The 27,564-nt window shown below is 42.1% G+C and overlaps 2 protein-coding genes across 2 annotated transcripts in view; both read left to right on the top strand.

Annotated features, from left to right (window-relative positions):
- Positions 1-1,266: 1,266 nt before the first annotated feature.
- MRPS6 (mitochondrial ribosomal protein S6) overlaps positions 1,267-27,564 on the top strand; it is a 50,345-nt gene continuing 24,047 nt past the window's right edge. The window contains exon 1 of the mRNA XM_054389165.1: positions 1,267-1,373. Within this exon, the coding sequence (XP_054245140.1) occupies positions 1,329-1,373 (45 nt within the window). The 5' untranslated portion in view covers positions 1,267-1,328. The remainder of the gene's footprint in view (positions 1,374-27,564) is intronic.
- SLC5A3 (solute carrier family 5 member 3) lies at positions 1,344-18,528 on the top strand. The gene is made up of 2 exons (XM_054389153.1): positions 1,344-1,373; positions 15,546-18,528. The coding sequence occupies exon 2, from the start codon at positions 15,849-15,851 to the stop codon at positions 17,988-17,990; it is 2,142 nt and encodes a 713-aa protein (XP_054245128.1). The 5' UTR covers positions 1,344-1,373; positions 15,546-15,848; the 3' UTR covers positions 17,991-18,528.

The following is a 27,564-nucleotide window of genomic DNA, read 5'->3' on the forward strand; positions in this document are numbered from 1 at the left end:
CTGTTTTTTTCTGAGAGTAGACCCAGCCAAGCAATGAGGACTTCAAAACGTTGGGCAAACACTCAGCATGAGCTAGCTTTCCTTAGCTGGACAGTCTGGGGTACATGAGAACGTAAGCCAATACTCTCAAAGCATGGAGGAAGAAATACTCTTGAGACAAGCCTGATATGCCACCAGGTTCTCCAAATGCCACTCTTTGGCAGATACAAGTGGTAGTAGGCTTCTGGCACAGCCATGGCTAGACGCATGTACTGCTGACCGAGGGTATCCTCTGTCACTGACCTTGATGGCTGTGTGCAAGTACAATGCCAAGGGTGCATGCCAAGCACCACTAGCTGGGAAATGCTTACCCACAATCTTCCTCGCTTGGAGCACCTAGGCATCAACAACAGCCATCTTCTAACCCTGCAGTTTCACTCTGATCCCACAACCCTTCAGGTCCCTACACCTAGCCTGCTGTGGGTGGGTCACGTCTACCTAAACCTCCATCAGGGGGCCAAAAGCACAGAGGGACCCTGAAGCGCTGGGACTTAGAAGGTTGTGGAAGGTTCTGGAAGAGCTGGGGATGCCCCATATGGAGGCCGTAGCCACGACAGCTGCCTTGCCTTGCTTTCAGGCGCAGGAGCTCTTCTACCTCGCTGTGCCACCCTCCCTGACGCCAACCCACCCAGGTGCGTGGGGACGACGGCAGCAGGCCCTCGGCCATGGCGGCCGGCGGCAAGGAGCCAGGCGCACGGCCCCCCCCGTGCCGCCGGCACTCTCCTTCCCCCCTCCCCAATGTGCGGTCTCGGGTGCGTGCGTGCGCGGAAGGGGGGAGCGAGGGGGCGGACACAGTGGAAATTTCCACTCCCTGCAGCAGCCACAGCCGCCGCCGCTGCGGCGGGAAGGAGAAAGGCTGGCGCAGGCCCCGAGCCGGCGCGGGGAAGAGGTGGAGCCCGCGGCCCGGCCCGGCCCGCTCGGCTTAGTTCCCCTTCCCGGCGGCTGGTATCCCCTTTTCCGCTCCCCCAGCCCATTCCTCCCCGGACCGGGACGCCGGGGTAGCCCGCGGGCGACCGGCAACGACCCCCCGGCGGGCGGGCGTGTGCGCGGCGAAGGCGGTGCTTGGCGCGGGCAAGGGGCGGCGCGGCGGAGCCTGCGCAGCTGCCGGCGCCCTTTAAGCCGCGCCGCCCGCCCGTGTGTCTGTGCAGCTTGGGAGCCGCGCGGGTCGAGCCGCCGTCAGCACCGCCTGCCGCCGGAGACGCGCTTTTCTCCTCCGGTCCCCCCATCTCTGGCATCACCACCGCCCCCTCCTCCCCATCCCCGCTCCTCCCGCCACATACAGCTCTAAGATGCCTCGATATGAACTGGCTTTGATCCTGAAAGCCATGCAGAGGGTGAGTGAGGGAGGGAGGGAGGGGAGACGGGAGGGAGACAGGTGGCACTAGACATACGTCCCCCCACAGTCCTCGGCGTCCCCTCCTTACCTCCTTTCCCTGCCGCCGCGTGCTGGTCTCCCTGTGGCAGCCATCCCCGGGCGCTCGGTGGGGCGTGGGGCGGCCCGGCCAGCCCCTTTCCCTGGGGCGAGCCCTGCCCTCCCTACTTTCCTCTCCGCGCTCGGTAGCGGAGTTACGCAGTGTGCTTCAGGCTCCTGCGTATGTTTTCTGTCGTATCTCCCCTTCCTCGTTTCTTGCACCCCCCTGTTCCTTTGGAGAGTTTGCTTGGTTGTTCCCCGAGAGTCACAGTCCGCTTCTGTTCTCCCTCCCCTTTGGTCCACAGGTAAGCAGATCCCGCACTTAGCGAAATAGATGCATTTTCCCCTGTAACTCTTTTCTGCGACTTGCTTGGTGTGAGTGAACTTGTCCTTTCCTTCCCCTTATGGCATTGATGTTAGCACTTCCCCCTCTTCCTCTGCAGCACCAACGCTTTCCATTGCCGTGTGCTTCGCCCTCCCCCACCCCAGCACCTGCGGTAGCTTGCTTCTCTGGGTACTTGCTAGATCGTAGAAGCCCCACACTGGGTCCTCTCTCGCCTCTGGGACCCCTTGGTGGGGGAAAGGAAGGACTTACTCCGACAAGCTTCCCCTCGCGGGGTGTCATCCCCGTGCCTGACCTGGTCCCCTTTGTACCAGCGGAGTCCCATTCTGATTTTTTTTTTCCCTGCCGCTGCAAACACCAGTTGAACTCTGGTGATAACGGCTCTCTGTATTGTCCACGGGAAGCGTTGCTAGCCGTTGCCGCCTGTTTTGGTGGCATGATGATAAGCCGTGGTGCGAGTGAGGTTATGATGCTCTTTCTGTTTTGTACAAGAGCCGCATCGGTGCGGGAGGTGCGTATTCTTGTGTGTAAAAAACAACCAACCAAAAAAAAAAAAAAAAAAAACCAAAAAACCCAAACCTAGAAACATCCCTGTTTAGATGAAAAATAGTAGCTGATAGTAGTCCTTCTCTAGTACCTTCTATAGTCTTTATCTGCTGCTTACCAGCTTAGTATGCAGTGCTGGTGTTGGAATGTAGCAGCATTTCGGCTGAGCTGTAACCTTTCTGATCTGACCCAGTGTGGACCATGCTTGCTCTTACATTTAATCACTGTTTACATTAACATGTATATTTGTCATAAAATAGCGGGAAGCTAAATAGCGTTGCAGTTTTTCTTCGGTAGTTACGGGAGCATGTCTTCATGTATTACATGTGCGACATATACTAGTACATTTCCATTCATTCTACATGTACCATCCACATGTCAGGGCTGCCTTTTTTTTTTTTTTTTTATGAACTTGCCGTAACTGCAGAAGCAGTAGTAGACTTCTCAGGTGAGTCCTCTAGTGGAGAAATGTAGCAACAGAGAAAAAACTGGTGACATTGCTGCAGCACCTCGCAGAGCAGTTGTTCTGACAAAACACGCTGCTTTGGACTTGGGTTGTCAACCTGTGGGATTTAAAATTTATTTATTTATTAAATTTGTATTTATTTTTTTGTTTCCCTATGCACTCCTTCCCATCAGTGTATAAGCCATAGGTAACGTTGATACTTTCTGTATACATGCTGTTAATGTGAGAGATGCATTATGTCATGCAGATGCTATAAATACAGAGCAGGGCAGAAAGCATGACAGATCTGACACGATACTGAGACATGAACAAACTGACATGGAGGGATGCCATGGAGTGCTGCTTAGTGGAAAGGATCTTTGGGATAAGCTTTTAGCTGTATGATGGTTCTAATGAGCATCAGTACATTCCAGATTTAACATCTACATCCTTTTCCTCTCTGAAATTTGACTCTAGTATATTCTTTCCTCATAGATACACCTTAAGGTGCATTTTATGATAGATATATCTTAAGGTGGTTTTGTTAAAACACTTGTTTTGATTCAGGTGTACTGCTGTTTTTAACCTACCACAGTTGTAACTGTAAAATTTAGTGAGTCTAGATGAATTTTTTTTTGGTTGTTGTTGCTGTTGACTGTACACCAGATGTAGGTACTTTCTTGTGTTCCATTATCTTAGTACTGCAGCTGTTCTTGTGTAATGAAGACACTTGGGGGGAAAAAAATATCCTGTAGTGGTTATATGCAACATGCTGCTGCTGAATTGTGGCAGAGGGGTTGCTCTAATGACCCCCATAGCTGTGCATAATCTCAATCATACTGCAAACTTAAAGTAGCCAAACCGTGGAGAATACAGAGCTAATAAAGCACTCTGAAATTACAGTGAGCATGCAGTTGCTTCCTGTAGAAGCTGGAGATATCATATACAGTCCTGAATAAATTACAAGGTTTCTTCAACACTAGTGCTTCCTGATGAAGCTACCCGTGGGTAGGGATTTGCTGTCCTGCCGTGCGTGGTGACTGTGTGCTCCAGTGCATATTTTGGTGTTAAGCTTGAACAAGTGCTGATGCTTCTCCTGGTGCCTGTGGCATCCTTCCTCATCTCTGACCGCTCCTCTGCCTTGCAGAAAAAAAACAAAACAAAGCAAAAAAAAACCCCAAACAAACAAACAAAACCCCAACAAAATCAAAACAACACTCCTGTCTGGCTTTCTCATGCTTTAGGGCTGTTGTTAGCTCCTGTGAGCTCTCTAGCAGCTTGAGCACAAACCTCAGAGCTACAGTATGGTAGGCTTCCATGACTCTCTTCAGAGTCAAATTTTGTAATTTTGTGGGGTTTCCCCCGCCCACGGTTGTCTTTAATAGTTACCTTGGCATTTTCGTAGATCTAGGCAGAATAAATCCCTCAAATGCACTTTTGTTGCTTTAAACTCTGTTGCTCTCCCTAGTACCATGTTCAAGATTGGGGTCCTTCCTCATTCTTTTCATGCATGTCGCTTCTGTTGTGAACCATACAGTCTTGTGCAGGTGGTCTCCTCTACCCAGCTAACTTCGATGTGGTTACAGCGTGAGCATGACCCCTGAGTCCTGCCCAATGCTGCCATGTCGCTTTGCTTCTTTGCAGACTCTCTCAGAGTCTCTTCAGCTTTCTTTTTTGTGTCTTCAAAATGTAACACCCAAGAGCTTGGCATGGGGGAACAAGGGTGAAAACTTTGTCACCAGTTCTCTGTATTTGTCACAAAATGTGACTTTATTCAGAATGCATAGCTGAGTGCTCTTCTGTCTTGTTTTCTAGGTAGAGTATGATTAGGTAGTTAACTTGCACTAGAAATACCATATTTATAAATTGCCTGTGGATGGAGTCCTGGATCACAGGAGACCCCAGCCAGTGACTCTTAGGAAAACACTGATGAACCCTAAAAGCACTCCCAAAATAAATCATTAAAAAATCCCCCCAAACTACTTCTCTGTGGTGTCACTGTATTTGAAGAGCAGCTGCAGTGGAGAACTTGGATTATGTTACTCTGTATGCAAGTATATGGAGGACATGCTTTAGAAGAAGGAAGATATGGGGCCAATGAAGTGACTGGAACTTAGGGTGGAAATAATGTTTTTTGTCCACGTGTGTGGCTTTCTACACTCCCAACATGCAAGTGACGAGTAGTGGAATGAGCTTGGTGAGTTTGTTGCAGACTTGTTGCTGGTAGCATACAGATGTGTGTAAACAGCACATTGACTACTCTCAAATGCCTGTGTTAGAGTCTACAGTTGTGAAGGTAGAAGTGCAAAATGAAGTCACAGCTGTTCATGCTCTAACCTTTACTATTTATAGCAAAATATGAATTTCTAGTTATTTCTAACTTTCTCCCAGGAGAGTTATCTGGCTTTTCAGCATCAAGGGAGGGGGGTAATTATGGCAGCTCAGGACCTTTGGCAGGAAAAGGTAGTGAGCCGCTAGTGAATTAGCAGGAGAGCTCTTCAGGGAGGTTTCCTTCCTACCCTTTTCGTCCTGCCGAAACTCTCTTGAGAGCCCGGGGAAGGAAATTGGGGGGAAAGGGAACAAGGGCTGGAAATGGCTTCCTATTGCTCTGCTGCTGTTTTTCAGTCTGACCACAGGGCGGCAATGCGAGACACCTTCCAAGGATAATTGGCAGCCTGGGGAGCCTAGGATAGACAGAGAAGGTGGCGATACTCCCATGCTATTCTGGCTGCTGCTCGACTCTTGCGAGCTGGGACGCTTGTCTTCAACAAGTCAAATTTGTAAACGGAACTGAAGTAAATAGTTTCAAAATACTTTAGATTAGAGTTTTTCACTAAAAATGAAGAAAAATATTATTTTATTAGCTGCATACTTTTCTCCACTTCACATGTAACAAGAGTCAAATATATAGTATGTATCATAGCTGGAAACTTAATTAATAACCTTGTTTCAGCGAATACCTAGACTAGGGGACCCATCCACCCACCTCTGTAATACTGCAGTGGATATGGGCTCTCAGTTTGACTGGCATGTTCATGCAATGTAAGTTGTCTTCAGCATATGTTTGTTGCCTTTGGAGTGGGTTACCGTGTTTCAGAAATTCCCCACCCTGCTGGGGAGATTGTAGGTTATTTTAGGAAAGCCAAAGTAATGGCCAGTAGTGCTGCTTGACATCTTGGCTTAATTGCTGTGTAGGCAGTTGCAGTAATTAGTCTCTTGACTTCTTAGTTGCTAGGAAGAAAGGGGGAAAGAAGAGGGCAGTAAGTGGACAGATACTGGTTTTATTTTCTTTTTGTCCTGGTAAATCTACCTGTTCTTGCAGTTGAATTGTGCATCTTCCCTGCACTTTTTTCGTACTTAGCAGGTTAAAATTACAGAAAAGTTTTCCTCTTATTTCCTTTCACTTTTTTGTAGGCTGAAACTGGCTGCTCTTCACAGTATTACGTCTAGCAGGGAAGGACCCTTGTGTCTGAGGTGGTGCTGGAATGAAAACAGTTGGAACTAAAAGGCAAGACTGGAAAACCACAAGATCTAACATTGACTTTCCTGTAGGAGACAGCTTTTTGTTTTCTGCCTTAAGCATTTTTGTAAGAGTAACTGGATTTTGAAGTGTGTCATACAGACAGCATTTGAGAATGATGCCCTCTTGGCTGACATTTGCCACTTTTCAACCTGAAGACTTGAGAGTGGTCCTATTCTAAGTTTCTGCCAAGTTGAGATATGTGCCTGGCTTGAGTGTGGGGGAAGGTAAGGAATTAATGTGTTTGTTTTTTTTCTTTTTCTTTTTTTTTAATGCAAAACTGTTCAAGGCTTGTTAAAACAGTTGTTAGCTAGGCAAATCTGAACAACTTTCCCAAGTGAGTACTAAGATGATGACAAGAATAAGGGATTTGAAAGCTTCTTGGTTTATACAGGTTTCTGCAGCGTATCAAGTGACATGCTTGAGCGAGTGTAGGTAATGGGATGCTCTGGTTAACTCTGCCATTCTTGTTCCCTAAGCTGTGGAGCTGCAAGCCTGAGCACTGAAGCAGAACTGTGGGCAGACTCTTGAGTCCATGCTGGGACTGGCAGACTTCAGTGGGATTTGGTTAGCCCTTCTTCAGGAATGGCAGCTTAGCCTTTAAGATTCAACTTCTCTTTGTTACCTATGTAGTAATGTGCTCTTCTCTTTTGGCTGTGTATCTCTCCTTGTTTGTTCATTGCAGACTGTCTATCCTTTAACTCTTGAAAAATAAGGGAGGAGAACCTCTTGTGAGAAGACAGCATTATTGTTCTCCTTTGTAAAAGCCCTCAAAAGTGACTCTTTTAAAGATGTCCACTATGGACATATAAGATGGTCAAGGGAGGTGATTCTCCCCCTCTACTCCGCACTGGTGAGACCCCACCTGGAGTACTGTGTCCGGTTCTGGAGCCCCTGTTACAAGAAGGATATTGAGGTGCTGTAATGTGTCCAGAGAAGGAGGATGACCAGAGGGCTGGAGCACCTCTCCTGTGAGGACAGACTGAGAGAGTTGGGGCTGTTCAGTCTGGAGAAGAGAAGGCTCCAAGGAGACCTTATTGTGGCCTGCCAGTGTCTTAAGGGGGCCTGTGAGAAATCTGGTGAGGGACTTTTTAGGGTGTCAGGTAATGATAGGACTAGGGGGAATGGAACAAAAATAGAAATGGGTAGATTCAGATTGGATGTTAGGAAGAAGTTCTTTACCATGAGGGTGGAACAGGTTGCCCAGGGAGGTGGTAGAAGCCTCATCCCTGGAGGTTTTTAAGGCCAGGCTGGATGTGGCTCTGAGCAACCTGATCTAGTGAGGTATATCCCTGCCCATGGCAGGAGGGTTGGAACTAGATGATCTCTGAGGTCTCTTCCAGCCCTGACGATTCTATAATTATGTCATTTAAAATAAGCTGTTAAATTACTTCAAGTATGAATGTGTGTATATGTTTGCTTTCTTCTAATTCATCATATATACCATATTTTGTAATGATGGAAGTTCTTGCTTTCTTTACATATATCAGGAGCTGATTTTCCCCTGCTCTTTTATTCTAGAGCCATAACACTGTCAATTTCCACCCCAAAATTACTGTGGTAGTTGTTGATTATTGATCAAATAACTTATCTTCCTTTTTTTGTCAGACTCCCGCCAGAGCTGGTTGATAATTTTTTGAGCCACAGCTACCCAGATATCTTCTGGGAGCATAAGAGTTGCTTATGTGGAAGCAGTTGCTTGATACAGCTGCCTGTGCCAGCTCTGTGGTGCTTATCCGAGGACAGCAGGAACCGCTGGGCACCATGTTCCCTTCAAAACTGCCTGCTCAGTGGAGCAGCAGGAATATCTCTAGTGTGCATTCTGTAGAAGAGCTGATAAGAAGGTGGATAGGGTGGAAATAAAAGGGAAGGTAGGCAGGCAAAATATAGCTAGTTATGTAGAATGGGAAAGATAGGGAAAGATACGGAAAGCAAGGTGAGATCTGTGTAAGTGAAAGCCCTGTACTGTGGGAGCACTATTGCAAATATAGGTACTGGAAATGAGGTACTAATAAAATGCATCGCCCTTGGTGAGTAGAGGGGAGGAAAAGAAGCAGGTACTGTAAAGGAAGGATCATGAACCCTAGAAATATGATTATGAGGATTACGTTTCTTCTTGTTTTTTGAATTTTTTTTTTAATCTTGATTTGTTCAGTTACCAGCCAGTCCTTGTGCTTGAGTCATACAAATATCTAAGGAGTAATAATTAAAAACAAAGCTACATGTGGAATATGGATACAGGAGCGGAATGTGTTCAGTGTAGTTGTTTTGTTTGAAACTATTAGAAAAATAGATCAGTGTTTGGTAACTTTTAATGTAGGTAATTACAAAGCTTGACGTAGAGTAGCACTAGTTGTTTTATATCCAAGATAACTTTAAGCCTTGTTCTGGTGTCTGAAAATCCCCAAGAGCACCCAGCAGGCTAGGAATCTTGGAGGGCCTCATACCCTCATGCTTAAATTCTGGTATTGTGTATGCCCCTGAAACTTGTCTTGTGTCTCAGTAAACCTTGTGATGCCTTTTTTTTTTTTTTTTTTTTTAAAGATTGTGGGCATCCATAAATGTAATGGGAACTTGGGGAAGTCTTAAATAAGCTTAATGAGTCTGTTTTGTTGTGGTTTTGTTTGTTGTTTTTTTTTTTCTTTTTTATATTCTCCTTAGAAATTCTAGGAATTATCTTTTCCTAGTATTTTGCTCAGTTGCATGTCGACTGACACTTCCACTGCTCCTTTCTCACTCCTCAAGTAACGTTTGAAGTCTTTACAATCCTAGTCAAAATCCTCTTCAAATCACAGAATCTAGTCCGTCCCCCTTGCCAGAGCAGGATGGGGTGAACCAACACATCTTTCTAGGCTAGCAGGATGCCAGATACATCATTTACTGCTGAGTGGTGATAACCACCAACTGGATCACATCTTTCTACCTTACAGCTAAAGAAAATAGTAATTTTCATTTGTGGAGGAGATTTTACAACACTTTTTGATGGTGTGTTTCTAATATGGTGCGACCATTAGTCCTTTACATCCAGGAACTAGATTGTGGTTTCAGGTCCTCTGCAGAAATCAAATTCTTGAATGTTTATTCTTGTTTTAAGCATTATTTTGCTGTTGCTCTTAGTGACAAAGTACTTTGAACTAATTCAGGTAAATAGTACTTGCCAGTGGCAGTAACAATATTTATGCTTCTGAAGTTTAGGTTGCCACAAGAAGGAATTTGATTCTTTGGGCTCAGTGTCCCTCTGCAGCTTCCAACTTGGTTTGTCAGCTGACATCTTGACATACTTACTTGGCAGGAAAAATGCTGCCTGATGCCAGAATCTTCTATTTTTTGCCATCCTTTGGTGGAGAGACAGCCTCCTGCCTCCATTAAAATAGCTTGCTTTCCCTGGTTTGGCCTCTTGTGCTCTTTACTTAGTTACTGTAGACTGTGTCTTCTCAGTACCCTCTTTCCTCTTCTGCTTCCAGTTCCTGGGTAGAGGGAAGAACATCATCTATCTGAAGCTGTGAAGAAGAACATGGGTCCCTTGCTGAGGGATGGAGCTGCTTGTAGTGACAATCTTTGAGCATCTTGAGTTTCTGGTGGTTATATGCTTGGGTTGTGGCAGAGATGTGAATGATTGTGCTTATTTGCGAGAGAAGAGTGGCTCAGTTGCTCAGCAGTCTGAGCAGCAGTTGTACTTTCTGCTCTCTTCAGAGAACCCAGATAACACCCCTGACACCCCTGTAAACATAAGCCAGTTCTTTGGGCTGACAAGGGAAAAAGGGAAGTGCTTACATGCTTTTTTTTCAAATGAATAGTCAGTAAGCTTAAGCTGATGGACTACTCTTTCTTAGCACCTGAGTAAGATGACTACACTACGTCTAGATAGGTGTGGAAAAGGTAGTTTTTCTTTATGGTATGTCTTAATTTTAACAAATAAAAAGGACATTTCTATCTCCTTTCTTCTGTCCCAGCTTAACCTCCCCCTTTGCCTTTAGGTGTTGGGAGTTTCTGGAAGAACAGTGGAAGCAAATAAATCCACTATTCCTGACAGAGTACTGGAGGCTGACTCATGGGAAAAGAAACTATTCAAATGTGAATGCCACAGGCGGTGGCATGAAGTGGCTTGCTGAGGCACTGCTAGTGATGTAGGTTTCAGAAAATAAGACATCTTGCTTTGCAGTTCAACAGTACTGTAGCTTCTGTTGTGTTTAGAGTACTGAATGAGCACTGCCATAGAGCTACATTCTCTTTCTTCTGTCTCCTTCTACCACCAGCTCCCTTCTGTTTCCCCCTTTTTAATTTGTGATTTGGTGGGAGACCTAAAGAGGTGTGTACACCTGGGATTGGGGGGTGGAAGCCATCAATTAAATTGATCTACTGCTCTAATGCTGCCAGTCACAGTGCCCTTCAACTTCAGTCAGACTTACAGTACTCCAGTTACCGTGTCTGTAATAGACCACAGTAGCACTAAATTTCTGACTGGCAAGCATAGTGTAGTTCTGTTTCTTCTGCTGAACTGCGTGCTGTGAGGTTACTTATTTCTCATGTCTCCTTCAGCAGTCCTTTAGAAAAGAATGGAGAAGAATGTATTGTGGAGCAAGCTTCTTTTTCTGATGCTGCAGTAAAACGAAGACCAGAACTGGAGCAATTCCTGAAACCTCAGACCTTATGTGTTCATAACAACTCCTTTGAGTGATTTGAACCTTGCACCTCAAATTGGACTTTTGTGGTAGTGACGATGTATTGAGTTGCCTCTGCAGCACCTGTGTTCTTCAAGGCCAACAGAAGTGTTGATGCAGTACCACTTTGGGGCAGCAGAGCACGTGTGGCAAACAGGTTAGTCAGCTTGCTGCTGATTCAGGTAACTCAAATGTGGTACTCTCCTACCCCAGCTGACTGAGCTACTGGGAATGCCAGTCCAGCCCTTAAGTTATTTATTAGATGCTACAGGTCAATCTCTGTCTCCGAGCTTTCTTGCTTCCTACGGCATACCCAGTTTGTTTCAGGTGGAATTCTTGTCCGGCTCCTCTGGCCCCAGCTCCTGATTTACAAGGGAGAGTCCTGAAACTGCTGTCCTGGATGTTTTGGGCTCTGTTGAGCAGCTGGCAAGGACAGCCCCTGCTTTCTCAAGGGTGTGTACTACGTAAGGATAAGTTGATATGAATCAGTTATTCCATGAAGAACATTTGTGCTCCTTTTTTTCTTGCGTGTTCTAGAGTGCTGTAATAAATGGAATGAAGCTTTTTCATTTTAATTTTTTTTCTCTGAGAGAATAGGCTACCTCAGACACTCTTGTGTTTACTGTGGAGTAGTGGACAGGTAGGAATTCATTTGCATTGGTTTCTCAGGTGGCCTGCAGTGTGAGCAGATCAGACAAAACATTTGAGGAGTTCAATGTTATACAGGCCTGCTCAAGTCATGAGACTGACTTTTTTTTTTTCCTTAAGAGAGAGATCGTTAATATTTACCATGTAGGTCTTGAGCCTGGCAGTCTGGGTACGTTTTTTCATGCAAATGAGTTGTTCAGTAGGTAAAATACTACTGGTATGAGTTAACATACCCCTGCTTGAAGAAGGTGCAGAAGAAAAACATTGTTTCTTAACAGAACTTCAAAACTACAATGAAGTCTATAAATAAATTTAAATATGTACTTAATTTACTAATAAATAGTAGTAGTGGGTGCTTCTTTGTGATATGTGAATGTCTGTATCCTCATATTAACCCATAATGCATTGGCCATTGGGACTGACTCTCTAACAGTAAGATAAAAAGGAAAACAACTGAAAGACTTCCCATTTGCTGAGAAGAGAAATAGAATGAGCAGAAATCAAGTAAGTTGCTTTGGGGCTGGAGCAGTTTGATTCTGGCATATTTTAAATCCCATCTTATTAGAAAAGCACTGTGGAGAAAGTTTTGCTTTAAAACAATCAAATTTCTCCTAAAAAATCCCACCCTAAATCTGCTTCACATTAGATAATATCTCTTCAGGGAATTGTTTGATGAGACTTTTCTTTTTTTTCCCCTCCACCCAGAAAGGACAGGCTGCCTGTTGGAGAGACATATGCATTGTCTCACCAAAGCTGTAGCACTCTATCCTCAGACAAGAGGGAAGCACATTGTTTTGTGTCTTTGATATGATCCAGCCAGAAGACAGCCTCAGGGGATAGAAATTCACAGTCCTTGGCAGCAGCACTGTCTTTCTGTCTTTTTTTTTTTTTCTTTTTTTCTTTTTTTTCCCCTGTCGGTGCCACAATGTACGGTGCTCTAATAACTTGAGATTAAACTCGCATGGGGTGTCTCTAAAGTCCTTCTTAAGACTTGAGGTCACAACTTGCTGAAAGTTCAGAGGGATGAGTCTCATTTTTGTAATGAAGAAAGTTCCAGGGTTATTTTAGAATTAGGTCTAACAAGAAACTGGTACAAGAAGTTACTTCAGTACAGTATTTTAGTAACACTGTAGCAAAGCTGTAGCACTACTGAAAACTTTCCACCTTCCTGCTCAAGCAAGCAGTAAAATTCAGATGTTGATTTCAAGGGTGACGATTCAGTTCCCTGTAGACTGATTACTTCAGATGCATAGTCTGGCTGTACCTTCTGGTGGAAAATGCTCAAGAAACTCCATGTATTGTTTATTTTGGTTAGAATGAGCCCATTGTAGTTTGGCAAGTATCCTAATTGAGAAATGTCACAATTTATCCAAGGGCAGCTGTGTCTCCTGCTTACATGCTTTTCACAGGGATTGAAGATGTTTATAATAGTGATACTATGAGATGGATACGTCTTGTATCTAATCAACTTCAACAAATATTTTTGTGATGGATGCATATTACGCTACACGACAGTTTTGCAAGGTCATTGATTAACCTCCAGGGAAGATGGTAGCAAGTGAACTAAAGGTCTATTTTTTTTTTCAGTAACAGAGCAGGGCAACAGAAGAGAGAAAAGATTATTACTATTTCTTTAGCTTGCCCATTATTCTAATTTTCTGTATAGTAGTTCTTCTTTTCACTGTGTCTGAGTAAAATCTTTTCTTCCCTTTTCCTTAAAATATTTATAATTTTGGTATAAACGTAATGTAGTTGCGTTTGAAAACGTAGTTGGACATAGCAAAAGGTACAACACTATTAAAATACTACTCAGAAGTGCTTAAAACAAAGAATAGTACATTATACTTGTATCTGGTGGTGTCATATGATTTGAAGTGTTTATAATTTTGTGTTGGATTAAACTAATAGTCCATTTAACTGCTGTTGCATTTGTGGGTGGGGATAAATGTGAATTCTTCTATGGAAGAATTTAGAATACATCTGTGGTTTGAGGCTTATGAGCATGATAAATTTAGTGTACTACTGTAATCAGTCCATTTTGTGCCATGCTTCCTTGGTCTCTCATTATCGCCTATAATTCCAGCAGAATGAATGCCTGTATTTTTATGTGAGGTGGTGGTTGGGAGCCTATTTCATCTCTTGATTCTGAACTACTCTTGAAAAACAGCCAGCCCATACAAATACCATGATTGTGAATTTCTTAAGACTCAAGTTGTGATTTGTAAGCTATTTTAAAAATACATGTGGCTTAATGAGAAGTGCACCATTGCTGCTCTTAGTAATGCACAAAGTAAGGCAATGTGTGCATTTTAAACATTAGCTATAGTTTTTATTACTCAGTTTACCTGAGAACTTTTAAAGTTTGTATCTACTTACTTGTTTTGCTAAAAAAAAAAAAAAGCTACCACCCAAATATTAGAATATATTACCTGGGTATTAATCATAGGTATTTATTATTGGAATGTGAGTTTCAGCATAGTGCCAAAGCACTTTTGCAAATAAGTGCAAAAGGGAATCCCTGAAGCTGATGCTTGTAGGACTTACAAGGCTGGTAGATCTTACGGTCAGAAAAAAAATCAGTGGTGTGCCTATGTTATCTTTCCCAGTGGTTGGGAAAGAGGAATAGAATCAGTTCCTGTTCCTTACTCTTCTGTAGTAGTATTGAATACTGAAGATTTGTGTTCCGATCTTTAGACTAAACCATCTCTTTGCTTTGGTCTTCTTTTGCTGTACCCATTTGGCACAGGAAGCAGAGTCTTAATATCCGTCACTCTCTAAACCCATTAAAAAGGCTACAGGTAAATGATCCCTCCCAAGGCATAAATAGGAGATAGCAGCATCCTGTCTGCATGGCAGAGGTAAGGAGCTATTGTGCAGCTTCTCATTGCCCCTTCCTTTCTCACCTGTCTGGTTGTCTGCCAGTGGGTCTCGCTATTATCCATCTCCCTCTGTGTTGGGCACTTCAGTCCTACTTGCCTAAACAAGCGTCTCTCTCCTGACGTGCTTTGGTAGAACTGGGTGTGACTGTGGGGTCAGGAATAGTGGCAGAGTATACTTTTCATGCTTGGATGCAAATGGATGGTGCTGGGGGCATCACTTCCTGTCATCTTGGCAACTGACTGCTGCCAAAATCCATTCAGTTCTCCCTCCTGTATTTTGAGTGCTCCCAAAACATCCTGAAACCTTGTGGGTATTAACGGTGGCAAACAGAAATACTCTGAAGCTGAATGTCAGGTGTAGTTCTGCTTTTGTCACTTGCTTTAATGGGACTTTTTCTTCACTTAGATTACATAGGATATGTATGAAAAGCTTTCAGAGTAAAATGTAATCCTGTGATCATCTGTACTCCAGAAGGTGCAAGCTCATCTAAAACCTGTGGAATAACCTTGGTTCTCCATCTGATCTTAAATGTGTGTTTCCCAGCATTGTGACTTGACTTTGAGCTCTAGCAGCCAGCTGGTGTCTCAAGTGCATGCATGTGATGCCAGGATCTATCAGGATTTGTGGGGTGCAGTACAGGAAATGGCTAGCCAGGATAATGCTCCTTTGTTTTGTTTAGTTTTGTTTTTTAACTAAGATTGCTTGAAAGAGGGAGGCCTGTTTAGTAGTTTGAGAAGTAGACTTTTGAGTCTCTAAAGAAAAATAAAATGCATTCTTTACATAGTTCTGGTGGATTTGGGTCATTGAATACTTCAGAATTGCTGCGTCCTTTAAGGTACTTGTAAACATTAAAGTTGACTTGTAACAGGCATTGCTGTTTAGTGCTACAAATGTTATGTGTATTATGGATTGCATAAATACAACAGGAGATGTAAGGGGGAAAAAAACTGTGGTGTGCAGTCATTGTTTTACTAGACTTCAAATTTTTTCTCATTACTTCATGAAATTCTTCTCTAATTCAATCTTTGTCTTTTGTCTTTGCTGCCTTGCAGGGTTGGTACAGTAGGCCTCACTAAACTTAGCTGCAACTAAGAATTTCTCCTACATCAACTGAGTTAAGGCTGATGCTCTTGTGGAATGTGGATTAAAAGTGCGTGCTAAGTTCCAAATTTCCATTTGAGAAGCGGAGAAAGTAAATGTACCACAACCACCAGCATCAGGACAGCAAACCCAAGGGACAAAGAATTTGATCCGCAGTGTTGATATATGTTAACTGGTTCACATATTGCTTAAAAGACGGTTGCTGGGGGGCGAGAAGTGGACGTCAGCTGTGCCAAGTCATTTTGTTTGCAAAAATGAGGGCTTCTTTGGAAACAGCAGACATTGCCATTGTGGCACTGTACTTCGTGCTTGTAATGTGCATAGGTTTTTTTGCCATGTGGAAATACAATCGGAGCACCGTAAGTGGCTACTTTTTGGCGGGGCGTTCTATGAACTGGGTAGCTATTGGTGCATCTTTATTTGTAAGCAATATTGGAAGTGAGCATTTCATTGGGCTCGCAGGATCTGGAGCGGCGAGTGGATTTGCAGTAGGGGCATGGGAATTCAACGCCTTAATGCTTTTGCAGCTTTTAGGATGGGTCTTCGTCCCAGTCTACATCCGGTCGGGAGTATACACCATGCCTGAATACTTGTCCAAGCGTTTTGGAGGGCATAGAATTCAAATATATTTTGCAGCGTTGTCTCTAATTCTTTATATCTTCACCAAGCTCTCAGTTGACTTGTATTCAGGGGCACTTTTTATTCAAGAATCGCTAGGTTGGAACCTCTATTTGTCAGTTATCCTCCTTATTGGAATGACTGCACTCTTGACTGTGACTGGAGGTCTTGTGGCTGTCATCTACACAGACACTCTTCAAGCTCTGCTTATGATTATTGGTGCCCTCACACTTATGATCATAAGTATTATGGAGGTTGGCGGGTTTGAAGAAGTTAAAAGAAGGTACATGTTAGCGTCACCAAACATTACGTCTATCTTGTTAACCTACAACATTTCCAATACCAATTCCTGCAATGTTGACCCAAAGCCTGATGCTCTGAAAATGTTGCGTGAGCCAACAGATGAAGACATTCCCTGGCCTGGATTTCTGTTGGGACAGACCCCAGCTTCTGTCTGGTACTGGTGTGCCGATCAAGTTATAGTTCAGAGAGTTTTAGCTGCAAAAAACATTGCTCATGCCAAAGGATCCACTCTGATGGCAGGCTTCTTAAAGCTGCTGCCCATGTTTATTATAGTTGTCCCAGGGATGATTTCACGAATATTGTTTGCAGATGATATTGCCTGCATTAATCCGGAACACTGTTTCCAAGTCTGCGGGAGCAGAGCTGGATGCTCTAACATTGCCTACCCACGTTTGGTGATGAAACTGGTGCCAGTTGGTCTGCGGGGACTGATGATGGCTGTGATGATCGCCGCGCTGATGAGTGACTTGGACTCGATATTCAATAGTGCCAGCACCATATTCACGCTTGATGTCTACAAGCTCATTCGAAAGAGCGCAACATCTAGAGAGCTGATGATTGTAGGAAGAGTCTTTGTTGCGTTCATGGTAGTTATAAGCATTGCCTGGGTCCCGATAATTGTAGAAATGCAAGGTGGTCAGATGTACCTTTATATTCAAGAGGTAGCAGACTACTTGACCCCACCGGTGGCTGCTCTGTTTCTTATGGGTATCTTTTGGAAGCGTTGCAATGAGCAGGGGGCTTTCTATGGTGGAATGGCTGGGTTTGTTCTTGGAGCAATACGGTTGGTACTGGCATTCATTTATCGTGCTCCAGAGTGTAACCAGCCGGATACTAGGCCAAGCTTTATCAAAAATATCCATTACATGTATGTTGCAACGTCTCTCTTCTGGATCACTGGGATTGTGACCTTTGTAGTAAGCCTTCTCACTCCTCCGCCTACAAAGGAGCAAGTTCGGACGACCACGTTCTGGGCCCTGAAAAACAGGCACATAAAAGAGGATGCTACAACAGGGGAACTTTACAAAGTACAAGAAAAGAGCATCCTCAAGTGCAATGAAAATGCAAACCATATCATGCCAAATGGCAAATCAGAAGAAAACATTAAAAACGTGAAGCCGGAGGATATGAATCTTCTGGGTACTTGCAGAGATGACAGCAACCCAGTGATTTCTATGAGTCACTCTGAAGTTGAGACACCAGTCGATTGTTATTCAAATGGACAAGCAGCTTTGATGGGAGAGAAAAAGCACGAGGAAGAGACTGATGATAGAGAGACACATTTGAAATTCATAGATTGGTTCTGTGGCTTTAAGAGTAAAACCATGAACAAGAGAGCTGTTCGGGAGGTAGAGGAAGAGACTGTTTGTTTACAAATGCTGGAAGAGACTCCAAAAGTTAAACTGTTACTAAATACTGGACTGGTCTGTGTCTGTTCACTTGGAATATTCATGTTTGTCTATTTCTCTTTGTGAGTGAATAGTGAACTTTTAAGGGTATGACTAAACATACAGAAGTTGATAAAGGTCTCTGGAGAATTTTTTAAATTTTGTTTTTCCTTTTCTAATGACATCACTGCAACCCAGGCATTGTTTACGCTATAATTGTAAGATCAACTCAACTTTAACCTATTTAGAGACAATTTGAGATGTTGTCCTATCTCTGCTGAAAGCAGACCATGTCAGGTGGTGTCTTTTTTGTTTCCCTGCACACTTATTTTTTTTTCCTGTTTGCAGTACTAACCTTTTATTTTCCCGTGTATACATGTATAAATATACCAAAGGCAGGCAGGTGGCTGTGTTTGAAGTTGGGCAGTTACAGAGCTCAGTCAGCACTTAAGTGAAGATAACGAGTAATTATTTACTGATCTGTAAAATCTAAATGTTTAAAGCTCTGTTGAAAGGTTTTTAAATGTAGGGTTGCAATGCACATCACCATGTAGTTGTTCTTTGTAACATTGCTGTACTACCTTGGCCAAATGAGCACCTTTTAATTTTGCTCACTTTTTTTTTTCCCCACCCCCTCCCCTTTTATTAGTTTCTCTTCTTTCATTTGGCAACAACAGGAAGATATTTTGTATTACCTTGTAGCACTTAAAACATTGATGGTTGTTAGTATCTTTTTTTTTTTCTCTGTGAGAAAATTTTTCCATTTTGATTTGTCTACTGTAAATTCCACTACTGAAAAGTTGCTATATTTAGAAAAAGAAGAAAAAAAAACAACAACCCACAAACAGAACACACAGACACAAAAACAACAAACCAACCCAAAAGGCCCCCACCAAAAACTCTACCAGAACCAAATAAGAAAAGCACAAAACAATCTTGAAAATGACCAACTTGCACTGGAGGGGAAAATAGGAAAACAAGAAATACTATTTCAATATGCTGTACAGTCCAAATAAATAGAAGACCTTTAGTGCATAATTTGGGTTAGCCTCTCTTTAGGGGAATAAGAAGTGTGAGACTTTACATGTTTTCAGTTTGCTAAGCACACAAAAAATGTAACTCCTTTTCTTTCCTCTGCTGTGTATGTCTAGGAGGAAATACACTGCAGCCCTGCCATTGCTGCATACTGAGTCTGTAAAGGGAGAAAAACAAAGGGAAGACAAGAGGAAGGAAGGAGAAACGGAGGAAAGAGGTGGAAATGGTCCTCCTTTTCCAGAGCCCTTTTGCCTCGTGTGTTCTCCCACTTCCACTTTCACCCTGCCAAATGTCCTTTTTTAAGGAATGACTCCTGAGGGGATTCTGTGTCAGGAGATGAGGAGTGTGTGCTGTTGTAATCTGTGTCGGCAATTGAGGTCTGCCCTTACGATTCTTAAAAAAAAAAAAAAGGGTGAAACTTTTCCAAGGTGATCACAGATGATAGTAGGTCTTGAGGTGCTGAGTTTCTTTTCTCCTGAAGGATGGATGCCTGAGGCAGAAAGGACAGTTTTTAGGTGCAGAGGATCTGTGTGCAGCAGACGGGTCAGTGGAGCTCAGCAGACTAAAAAGCTGCAGAGCTTGGTCTACTTCCTTGTTGGTAAAGCAGGAGAACGTGTTGCCATCCTGGGTGCTCTTGCTTAAATCAAGCAATGACCTGGTTTTGGGTGCAGGGGCCAGCTGATAGCATGTGGCTAAATTTGTAGTGTTAAACTCCCTTGCCCTCTAGGACAGAGGAGTCATCCAGGCTTCCTGTGAAAATAAATCCTGTAGTTGTCTTTGCTCTTGAGCTCATCTTGGGAGTTGTTTAGGAGAGAATGAGCTGGCCAGGCAGAAAACAATCTGAGGGACCATGCTGGCAGTTCAACAGCATTGATTCATGGGGCCAGTTTCCTTGAACAAGAACCAATCCCTATGGGGGAAATAGGTCCATAGAGATGACATAAGGGTTATATCCTGCCTTTGCAGGAGGAAGTTCACTTTCCAGTATGGTGGTACCACAAACTGCAGTCTGTCCAAATAGCTCTTAGTAGTATGATATATAATACATGTTTTCAGACAAAATTAACTTCCATTTGTGTGACGTTTTTTGTTTTGGTGTTGTTTTTAAGTCAGTTGAATCCCATTCATTCTGAGACTTTGAACAGAGGCTGAGGTGCCCCACTTTTCTCTACTTTGTTTAGTCGTTGCTGCTGGAAAATAGACTGCTGTCAACTGGAAATAGCGGTAAGGGTAGAAGTGATGCTGTAATATATATATATATGAGGCAGGTTACTGCATCTGAGTCTTGATGTTAATACCAGTGTGACAAGATGCATTTTCTTATGGTTTATGTGGCTGCTTTATTCAGAAAAATATTTTGAATCCTTTTTAATGGTAAAATTGCAGTGTGTGAAACATTAATGGTATCTCAAGTTACTTCATAGTGGGCTGAGTTGGGATGGCATAAGGGGAGGTAAAATAGTTAATTGTTTCTACACAGGCAAAATTTGATCTTAGTGGGATTGAAAATCACAATTTGTGAAGGGTAGCAATATGTCTCCATCCAACACTACCTTGAAAAGGCTGGGATCTGGCTAATATGCCTGATTTGGCACCAGAAAACAGAGACTCATGTATCAGGCACTGTCCCTTAGTAACTTGGCATGTGTTTCTATCAGTGGCTGGTTCTTGGATTTTCCAGACCAGTTATCCTTGCTCTCAGTGTTAACAAATACATTGCCACCTAGCCTGTGGAGCCAGGTTAGCTCAGGGACTTTTTTGTTTGGCAGCCATTGCTTCATCTGTGCTTGCTTTTTTCCTTAAGGTGCCTTACATGGTTACGAGCTGAAGTATTGACACCTGAAGAGTGGTTTGCTTATAATGAACTATTCCCGGCTTGTTTTTCCTCACTTCTTTCCCTCCCAAGTCATTTGCCGCTTGAAGAGTTAATCTGCAGGATGCCTGTGTCCTGTTGAGTATGACTACAGTCAGATATGTGGTGAAATTACCCTGTGCCTGTGGTAGGGAGTCAAAATCTTTTGCAAATGTATGGTGCAGCCTTTGACTGTTGAATCTGAGATGCTCCATCTCCCAGTTAATGTATTCTCACTTTTGCTGAACTAACAAGTTGCCGCATTAATCACAGTGGTACTTGGCAGTCAGTCAGGATCTGAATAAAGGAATACTTTGCATCCCTTCATCTTTAGATCTGTTATTCTGAAGATGCTTTTAAGCAAATTACTTCTCCAGTGCTTTTTCTCTTAAGTAATTTAAAAACATGTTTCTATGCTACTACTCTCTGCCTAATGCCAGCCTCTTTGGTCGCATTCTGTTTTCATGTCTTAGAGCTTATAGAACTTGCCTATGTTCTTTGCTGCATATAACCACTTGATAAAAGGCCTTTACCAGAAAAAAATATTATAAGGCTTAAAGTAAACTGTGTGTTGGTGAGGAAGTACTGTGTCCTGTGTTGTGGACCTGAGTATAAGAAGTTGCTTGAGGATTTTTTTTTTTAATAGCGTAAACATGCCTTTGCTAATCTTCTGGTCATGATCTACATGGAAGAGGTGTTAACCCAGGATAATAAGTTTTGGTTTAAACACCTGCTTTTTTGGTCCAGTAAAACTACAACGTGTCTCAAATAATGGACAGTCAGTTCCATAAATTTTAATGCCTGGCCTCCACCTTCTCAGTGGGACTGGCTAGTCATGCAGGGATAGATCCAGGACATGTGCTTCTGTCTTGCAGTGATTGGTTTATTTATTGCCTTGAGCTTAGAATGACACTCTTGAAAAACTGATTTTTGGAATAACATGGGTTTTTTTGTTGCTGTTTCCCTTAACTTATTTTTCTCTTAAGATATATGAATTTGTCTCCTAGAAATTTGTTAGAAGCCTTTAATTTAAAAATAATAAAAAAAGGAGGGGCTTCTTGAGAGCTTAGTAGTACATTCTGGGAGATTGTTGTTACTTATTTTTTTTTCGTGACTGATTTCATGCTATTTTCTGCCAAAGTTTAGTGAAATTTTTGTTATTTTTGTAATTTTTCCCATTATCTTGTATTAATACCTGAAAGGAAACGGTGAGAGATTGTAAGATATTTAAATGGCCTTCAGCATATCACTTGTATATCTTCTACTTCTGTGTTCCCTTTTCCACCCTTATCCCAAAAGGGCCAGCATGAGACTTCTGATGTAAGTCATGAGAGCACTGTAACTGAGTAATGAAAAGGATTTCCCACAAAGTTACAGTGAAGCAGGCAGAGCCATCAAAGGATCTCTGTGCGAATGCTTAAAGCAGGAGATGCTTACGACTTTAAAACATACAGCTTTATTTTTTATATATATATTTTTTTAAATCCTAAGATAAAGGAGATGTTGGGAGATGCTCCTTTTTGGAGAACAGGATACATGGAAGAAGCTGGAGTTTCTAAGCTCTAGCATTCTTGAGGAAATCTTTGGATTTAGCATGTATAGCAAAGCAAAACTACTCATCTGTTAATTTGGTATTCTGTATGTTCTGTGCCCTTAAATGTAGTTGTTTTGAAAATAAAACTAACCTTGTTACGTGATGTTAAAAAGCAGACTTGTGTGCAATGTTTTTTTTTTTAAAGAAAATGTTTGTATATAATTAAATGGTTTAATGTGCTTTAATTGGCCTAAGGTAAAGAGTAGTCCTAGAATGTAAACGTATATAATTAGGATTTCTGATTTCACTGTGAGATCTCTGAACTCTCTTGTTTTGCAAAGTGGTTTGTTTTGTTTACAAAACACTTTCTATTTCTTTTTATGGTGTTGGTTTAAAGGCATTTGCTTCACTTCTAATATTGAATTCATGGTATAGTGACATCTGGTGACAGCATTATCAGTTTCACTGTGTAAAGTCAGACACTTTGAGCAAAAATGGTAATGATATGACAATTCTCTGTGTCTATGAATACACGTTTTTAAATGAGGTGGTTATAAAAATAGTTGCTGTGCAAAATGTTAGTAGTCTTCTTCAAGAAGAAAGCAAATTTTCTAATATCACTAGAGCAGTCTCTTCATTCATCTACTTATTTTTAAAACACAGTGTCAAAGTGATGCTGCTTTACCTTGTATCTCTGATATAATTTTTTTTTTAGGTATCTGTGAAGTATTTTTGAGTTTTGTTGCTGTTGTATTTTTCTGCAATTTTTATATAAAATACCAGTTAATGAACTGCCTTTTTTTTTTTTAAACTATTCAACTAAAATACATTTCAGACCAAAACCAAATGATATCATATAGCATTTGAAACCTGCCTTCTTTCTTGTCCCTTGTTCTTTCTTTTTCTTTTCTTTTTTTTTTTTAAATAAGCCAAATGGGCATGTAGATAAGATCACTATAATGGATCCAGGTCTCTTTTGGTAAAGTGTTATTTAAAGGTCTGTTAAGATCTTATAAGACAATATACTGAAAAAAAAAATGTAGTAGGAATATAGATTTAGAAGTGTTAATGAGATTAATACAGCTTAATTATATTGTAGGTTGCTACTGTCCTTAATGACAAGCTTTTTGTCATAGAAACGATGTATGATAAATTAATTTTGGTCTAGTGTATAGAACTATCATATTGCTATAAATCTTTGAAGTAAATCTGATGCAAAATTTTCATAGTTAGCATTGCTGGCCCTGTGTATACTGTTCTTTGTATACTGTATGCATATTATTTTGCCTACTGCATTGGTCTTCAAACTAAAACTCTTATTAGAGAGTATTTGGATACTTCAGACTGTGTTTCTTGCAGTTTACATTCCTTTACCATGGCATTTTGTCCTGTCTAAAAGTATTGTATGGAAATGTTTAAAACTTCTGTACAAAGTTTCAATAAAAATAGAGAAAAAGAAAAACCAGTAACAGAACAGATATTTGTGAAGCTATAATTGTCATATATATTTTTACTTACAGTAAACCTTGCATCCCTATATATAAATATACTTCCCCTTTCCCCCTGTTATTAAAAGGCAAACCTCTTGAAGCAATGCCTGGGCATTTGGATAGTGAAGTAAAAAATAAAAGCCACCACAACAAAACAAACAACAAGAAACACAAAGCCAAACAAAACCCACAACCTCCCTTCAAACAAACAAACCAACCCCCAAAGCCCTAAAACAACAAACAAAAAACCCCAAAACCCAAACCCCAACAAACAAAACCTCAATAAACCACAAGAAAAACTTAATGATCCAAAATATTGGTGCAGAGTTTGGCTGCAAAACCTTTAGGCCAACTCATGGCAGGGAGAGATGGGGCTGGGGTAAGCTGGGTTGAACTGATCATTATATGACCTTAAGCTCAGGATGCTGGCAGGATAAGAATAGCCACCTGAAGCACCCTGCAGAGCAGCAGCTTGCATGCAAAATAAAGTATGGATGAAGCCTCATTTAACAGAGCAGCCTTCTTGGATAATGTGCAAAGTTGTTACTTTTTTTTGGTTCGTTTCTCTTCTGCCCTCCCTTCCTCCCCCCTCCCCCCCATCGTTTTTTAAAGTGCCCTGTTCATTGTGCCTCCAAGTGCCCAGTTATTGATTGGGATGGGCACCCTCTTGATTCTGGAATATCCCTAAGTACCTCCAGTTGTGCTTCACTGTTTCTCTAGGACTGCCCCAGCCTGGATGCCCCAGGGTCTAGGTTGTATTTATTTTTTTACTGTGATTGAGAAATCAGATTAGTCCTGGTGCCTAAGTCCTCTAAGGAGCCTGTGCCAACAGTCACATTCTGAGAATGATGTCTATGATGCTCTCCTGCATTGTAGGAAGTGGTTAGAGCTTGTGGTAGTCAGTACTTAAATAGTTAACTTTGAAGAGGGAAAGATACCTCCTCAATTTTTATTTGAACAAAATATTAAAATGTTAAGACAATCCTGATAGTGGAGACTAAGCATGTCTCACTTTCTTCTTTCCTTAGTCCCTATGCCCCATAAGCACATATTTGAACTAACAGTGTGGGCAGTGTGGTGTACATCATGGCTTCTTCATTGTCCAGTGATGATAGTTCAGCAAGGAGGGGAGGCAGACCTGTGGATTTGAGATTAAGATGTTATTTGAGTGGGATTTGTGCTTTCCAGGAAGGCATGGGACTCATGTTTTCATAAGATAGCTGTTAATTAATTATCTAATTAGTATATTAGGCAATTATTGAGTTAGGAGCTTTCTGTTCCATTGACTTTAAAAGAGGTTCAAGAAAGCTCTTTGTCAGTAGCTAGGTTCATTTGTAGGAGTTAGCAAGGACTCTGTCAACCTCTTTCAGACTTCAGCGTTTCTTTGGTTGTGGAGTTCTGGCCCAGGCTAGTTGTGGGCAGGTTCAAGAAGTGCTATAGCAGCATTTATTTTGAGGGATCACTGGAAAAATTCAAGGAGGTGGTGGTAATGAGTACTCTTTGCCTGCTGGCTCTGAAGTGAATTCTGCCTTCTTGGATGTGGCTGTCCCAGTTTGCCTGGTGCATGATCTCATGCCAGGAAAGCGAACAAGCCAGGAGGTCCTTTCTTCCTGCCCATCCAGCAAGCATGTTTAATCAAGTGGTACTTAGTGATTTAGTTTTCTTTTTTTTTTTTTCAGATGTTTGTAGACTGCTAAGAATAAGGTGACAATTTGGCATCGTGGTCATGATGCTTATAATCCTTTAATTTCTCAGCAATTGTTTCTAGTACTTACCTGAATCATGAAAGTAGTTTTGTATGCTAGCTTTGAATATCCCACTGTATATATGCTGTCGTGTACAGGAGAATTGGAGCGAGAGATTGCCAAGGTTGACTTTCACTTTAGCACACCAGTTGGTGGAAACAGCATGACTTTCACCTTAAATGCCATGCTGGTTCAAAGCCAAAGATTGTTACTTTTCTGCAAAAGCATGAGAATTAAAAAATGATGACTATGGTTCTCATGCTTTTTGGAAAGTTTTTTACTAACTACATTCAGCTTTTTCTTTCTCCCAACTCTTCTTTGTTCTTCCGTGGCGGTAAGGATGTGCATGATGGGTGGAACAGCTGCACGTTAGAAGCTGGATTTTTAGTCCTTAGATTTCTCTCATAGAAAGGAGCTCTTCAATGGCTTAGACTAGCCTGGGTGGTGCTAGTGATACACACTAAGTGTGAAGTATTGGGGACTTGGTTGGAATATATCCTGGCACCCAGCTGCTACAGTTGATGATTTGTACAGCTGCAGGTATTTCTCCTAAGGGTGGACTATTGCTGGCACTCCTGGGCTGGAAGCTTTCAACCCAGGGAATGTAAAAATCAACTGTTTGGCCTTTTGCACCTGTGACTCAACCAAACTAGTGTTTGTCTTCTGGAAGCCATGCAGTGCCCATTTCCTTTGCTGCTGCACAGATTTCCCTCTGTTACAGAGGTGGTTTGGAAAATGCTGAACACGCCCAGAACAATTGCACTGGAAGAACTTCTGCGAGTTCAGAGCTGCCTCTGTGTGTGTCATGTTAGACTGTGAGCTATTCCCTGTGGGAAGAGTACCAGGCTCGTATTGTGTGGCTTGTGTTGTGACTTCTGGTCATCTTGTGTACCATTTGCAACACGCTGAAGCCCTTCTCCTTGACAATACCACTGACTTTGTCCCTGAACCATCCAGGGAAGCAAACAGTCACAGCAGCAGTGCTTTGATTCATGTCCCTTCCCCACCTTGCAGAGAATCTGGTGACTGGAGGTGCCAGGCAGTCGAAGGAGTGATTGGCTCAGCATTCAGACAGCCTTTTCCTTTTGAGGGCTTGGGGCACGGAGATGATTGCCTTCAAGTTTATTCTGGAAATAGTAGCCGTCACTTTTGGGCCCTTTCTGTCAGTGTCTGTAGGTCCTCTGAGCTGCTGTTAAATGTGTGGGTGAATAGAAAAGCATAAAAGAAGTTGATGAGAGAAAACACTAGGGAAGTAATACAGTATATGTAGATGGAAACAAGGCTGAATTGGGAAAAATTGAAAGAGCTGATTTGAGAATAGAGGTCTTATCTAGATTTAAAAATCTTACTTATTAGTGTTGTTTTGAGAAATTTTTATAGTATAAGTAACATTCTTGAGAAGTAAGCTTCCAAAATTAAGTTCCACCTTAACTCTGGTGTGGGTTTGAATGCATTATTTTTCATCCACAGCCTGTTTTCATAGGAATTGCATCATATTCAAGATCTTACTACATAAAATTATACCACAAACCCTCTTATCTAGAGGAGGCATGAGCAACTTTCTCAAGAAAGCAGTACACTGTAAAACATGTAATCTTGGAAGATGAGGGGGGAAGTCAGAGCACAACTTCTGCTCTCTGTGGTGGTTAAAATCCTGAATACATTTAAAAGTACTGTTGTGCATAGAGTTGCTTTTTTAAACTTAGTCTATGGACGACTTGATACAGATCTTGATAAGATTAAACTCTGCAGTTAAGTGACTTTATATATTGCTTATCTCAGGGTCTTCTGAAGGTGGGTACTGTGGGCAGCTGTCGTGCAAAGGCTTGAGGAGTTAAAGGGAAAGTTTGAGAAGTTAAAAAGAGTTCCAGGCTATCTTAAAACAGGGAGCTCCTTGCTTTGTGGAGAGGAATTGATGACCAGAATTGGCAAACTGAAACCATGTATCCCCTCACAAGGTGCTCAGGGAGGGATTTACCAGTGAGAAGTAAGGAGATGGTGAAAG

This window comes from Indicator indicator, chromosome 1, assembly GCF_027791375.1.
Source record: "Indicator indicator isolate 239-I01 chromosome 1, UM_Iind_1.1, whole genome shotgun sequence".
Lineage (NCBI taxonomy): Eukaryota > Metazoa > Chordata > Aves > Piciformes > Indicatoridae > Indicator > Indicator indicator.

Excerpts from the sequence above, each read along its gene's own strand:
- SLC5A3 (XM_054389153.1), top strand. The coding sequence starts at position 15,849 with ATGAGGGCTTCTTTGGAAACAGCAGACATTGCCATTGTGGCACTGTAC.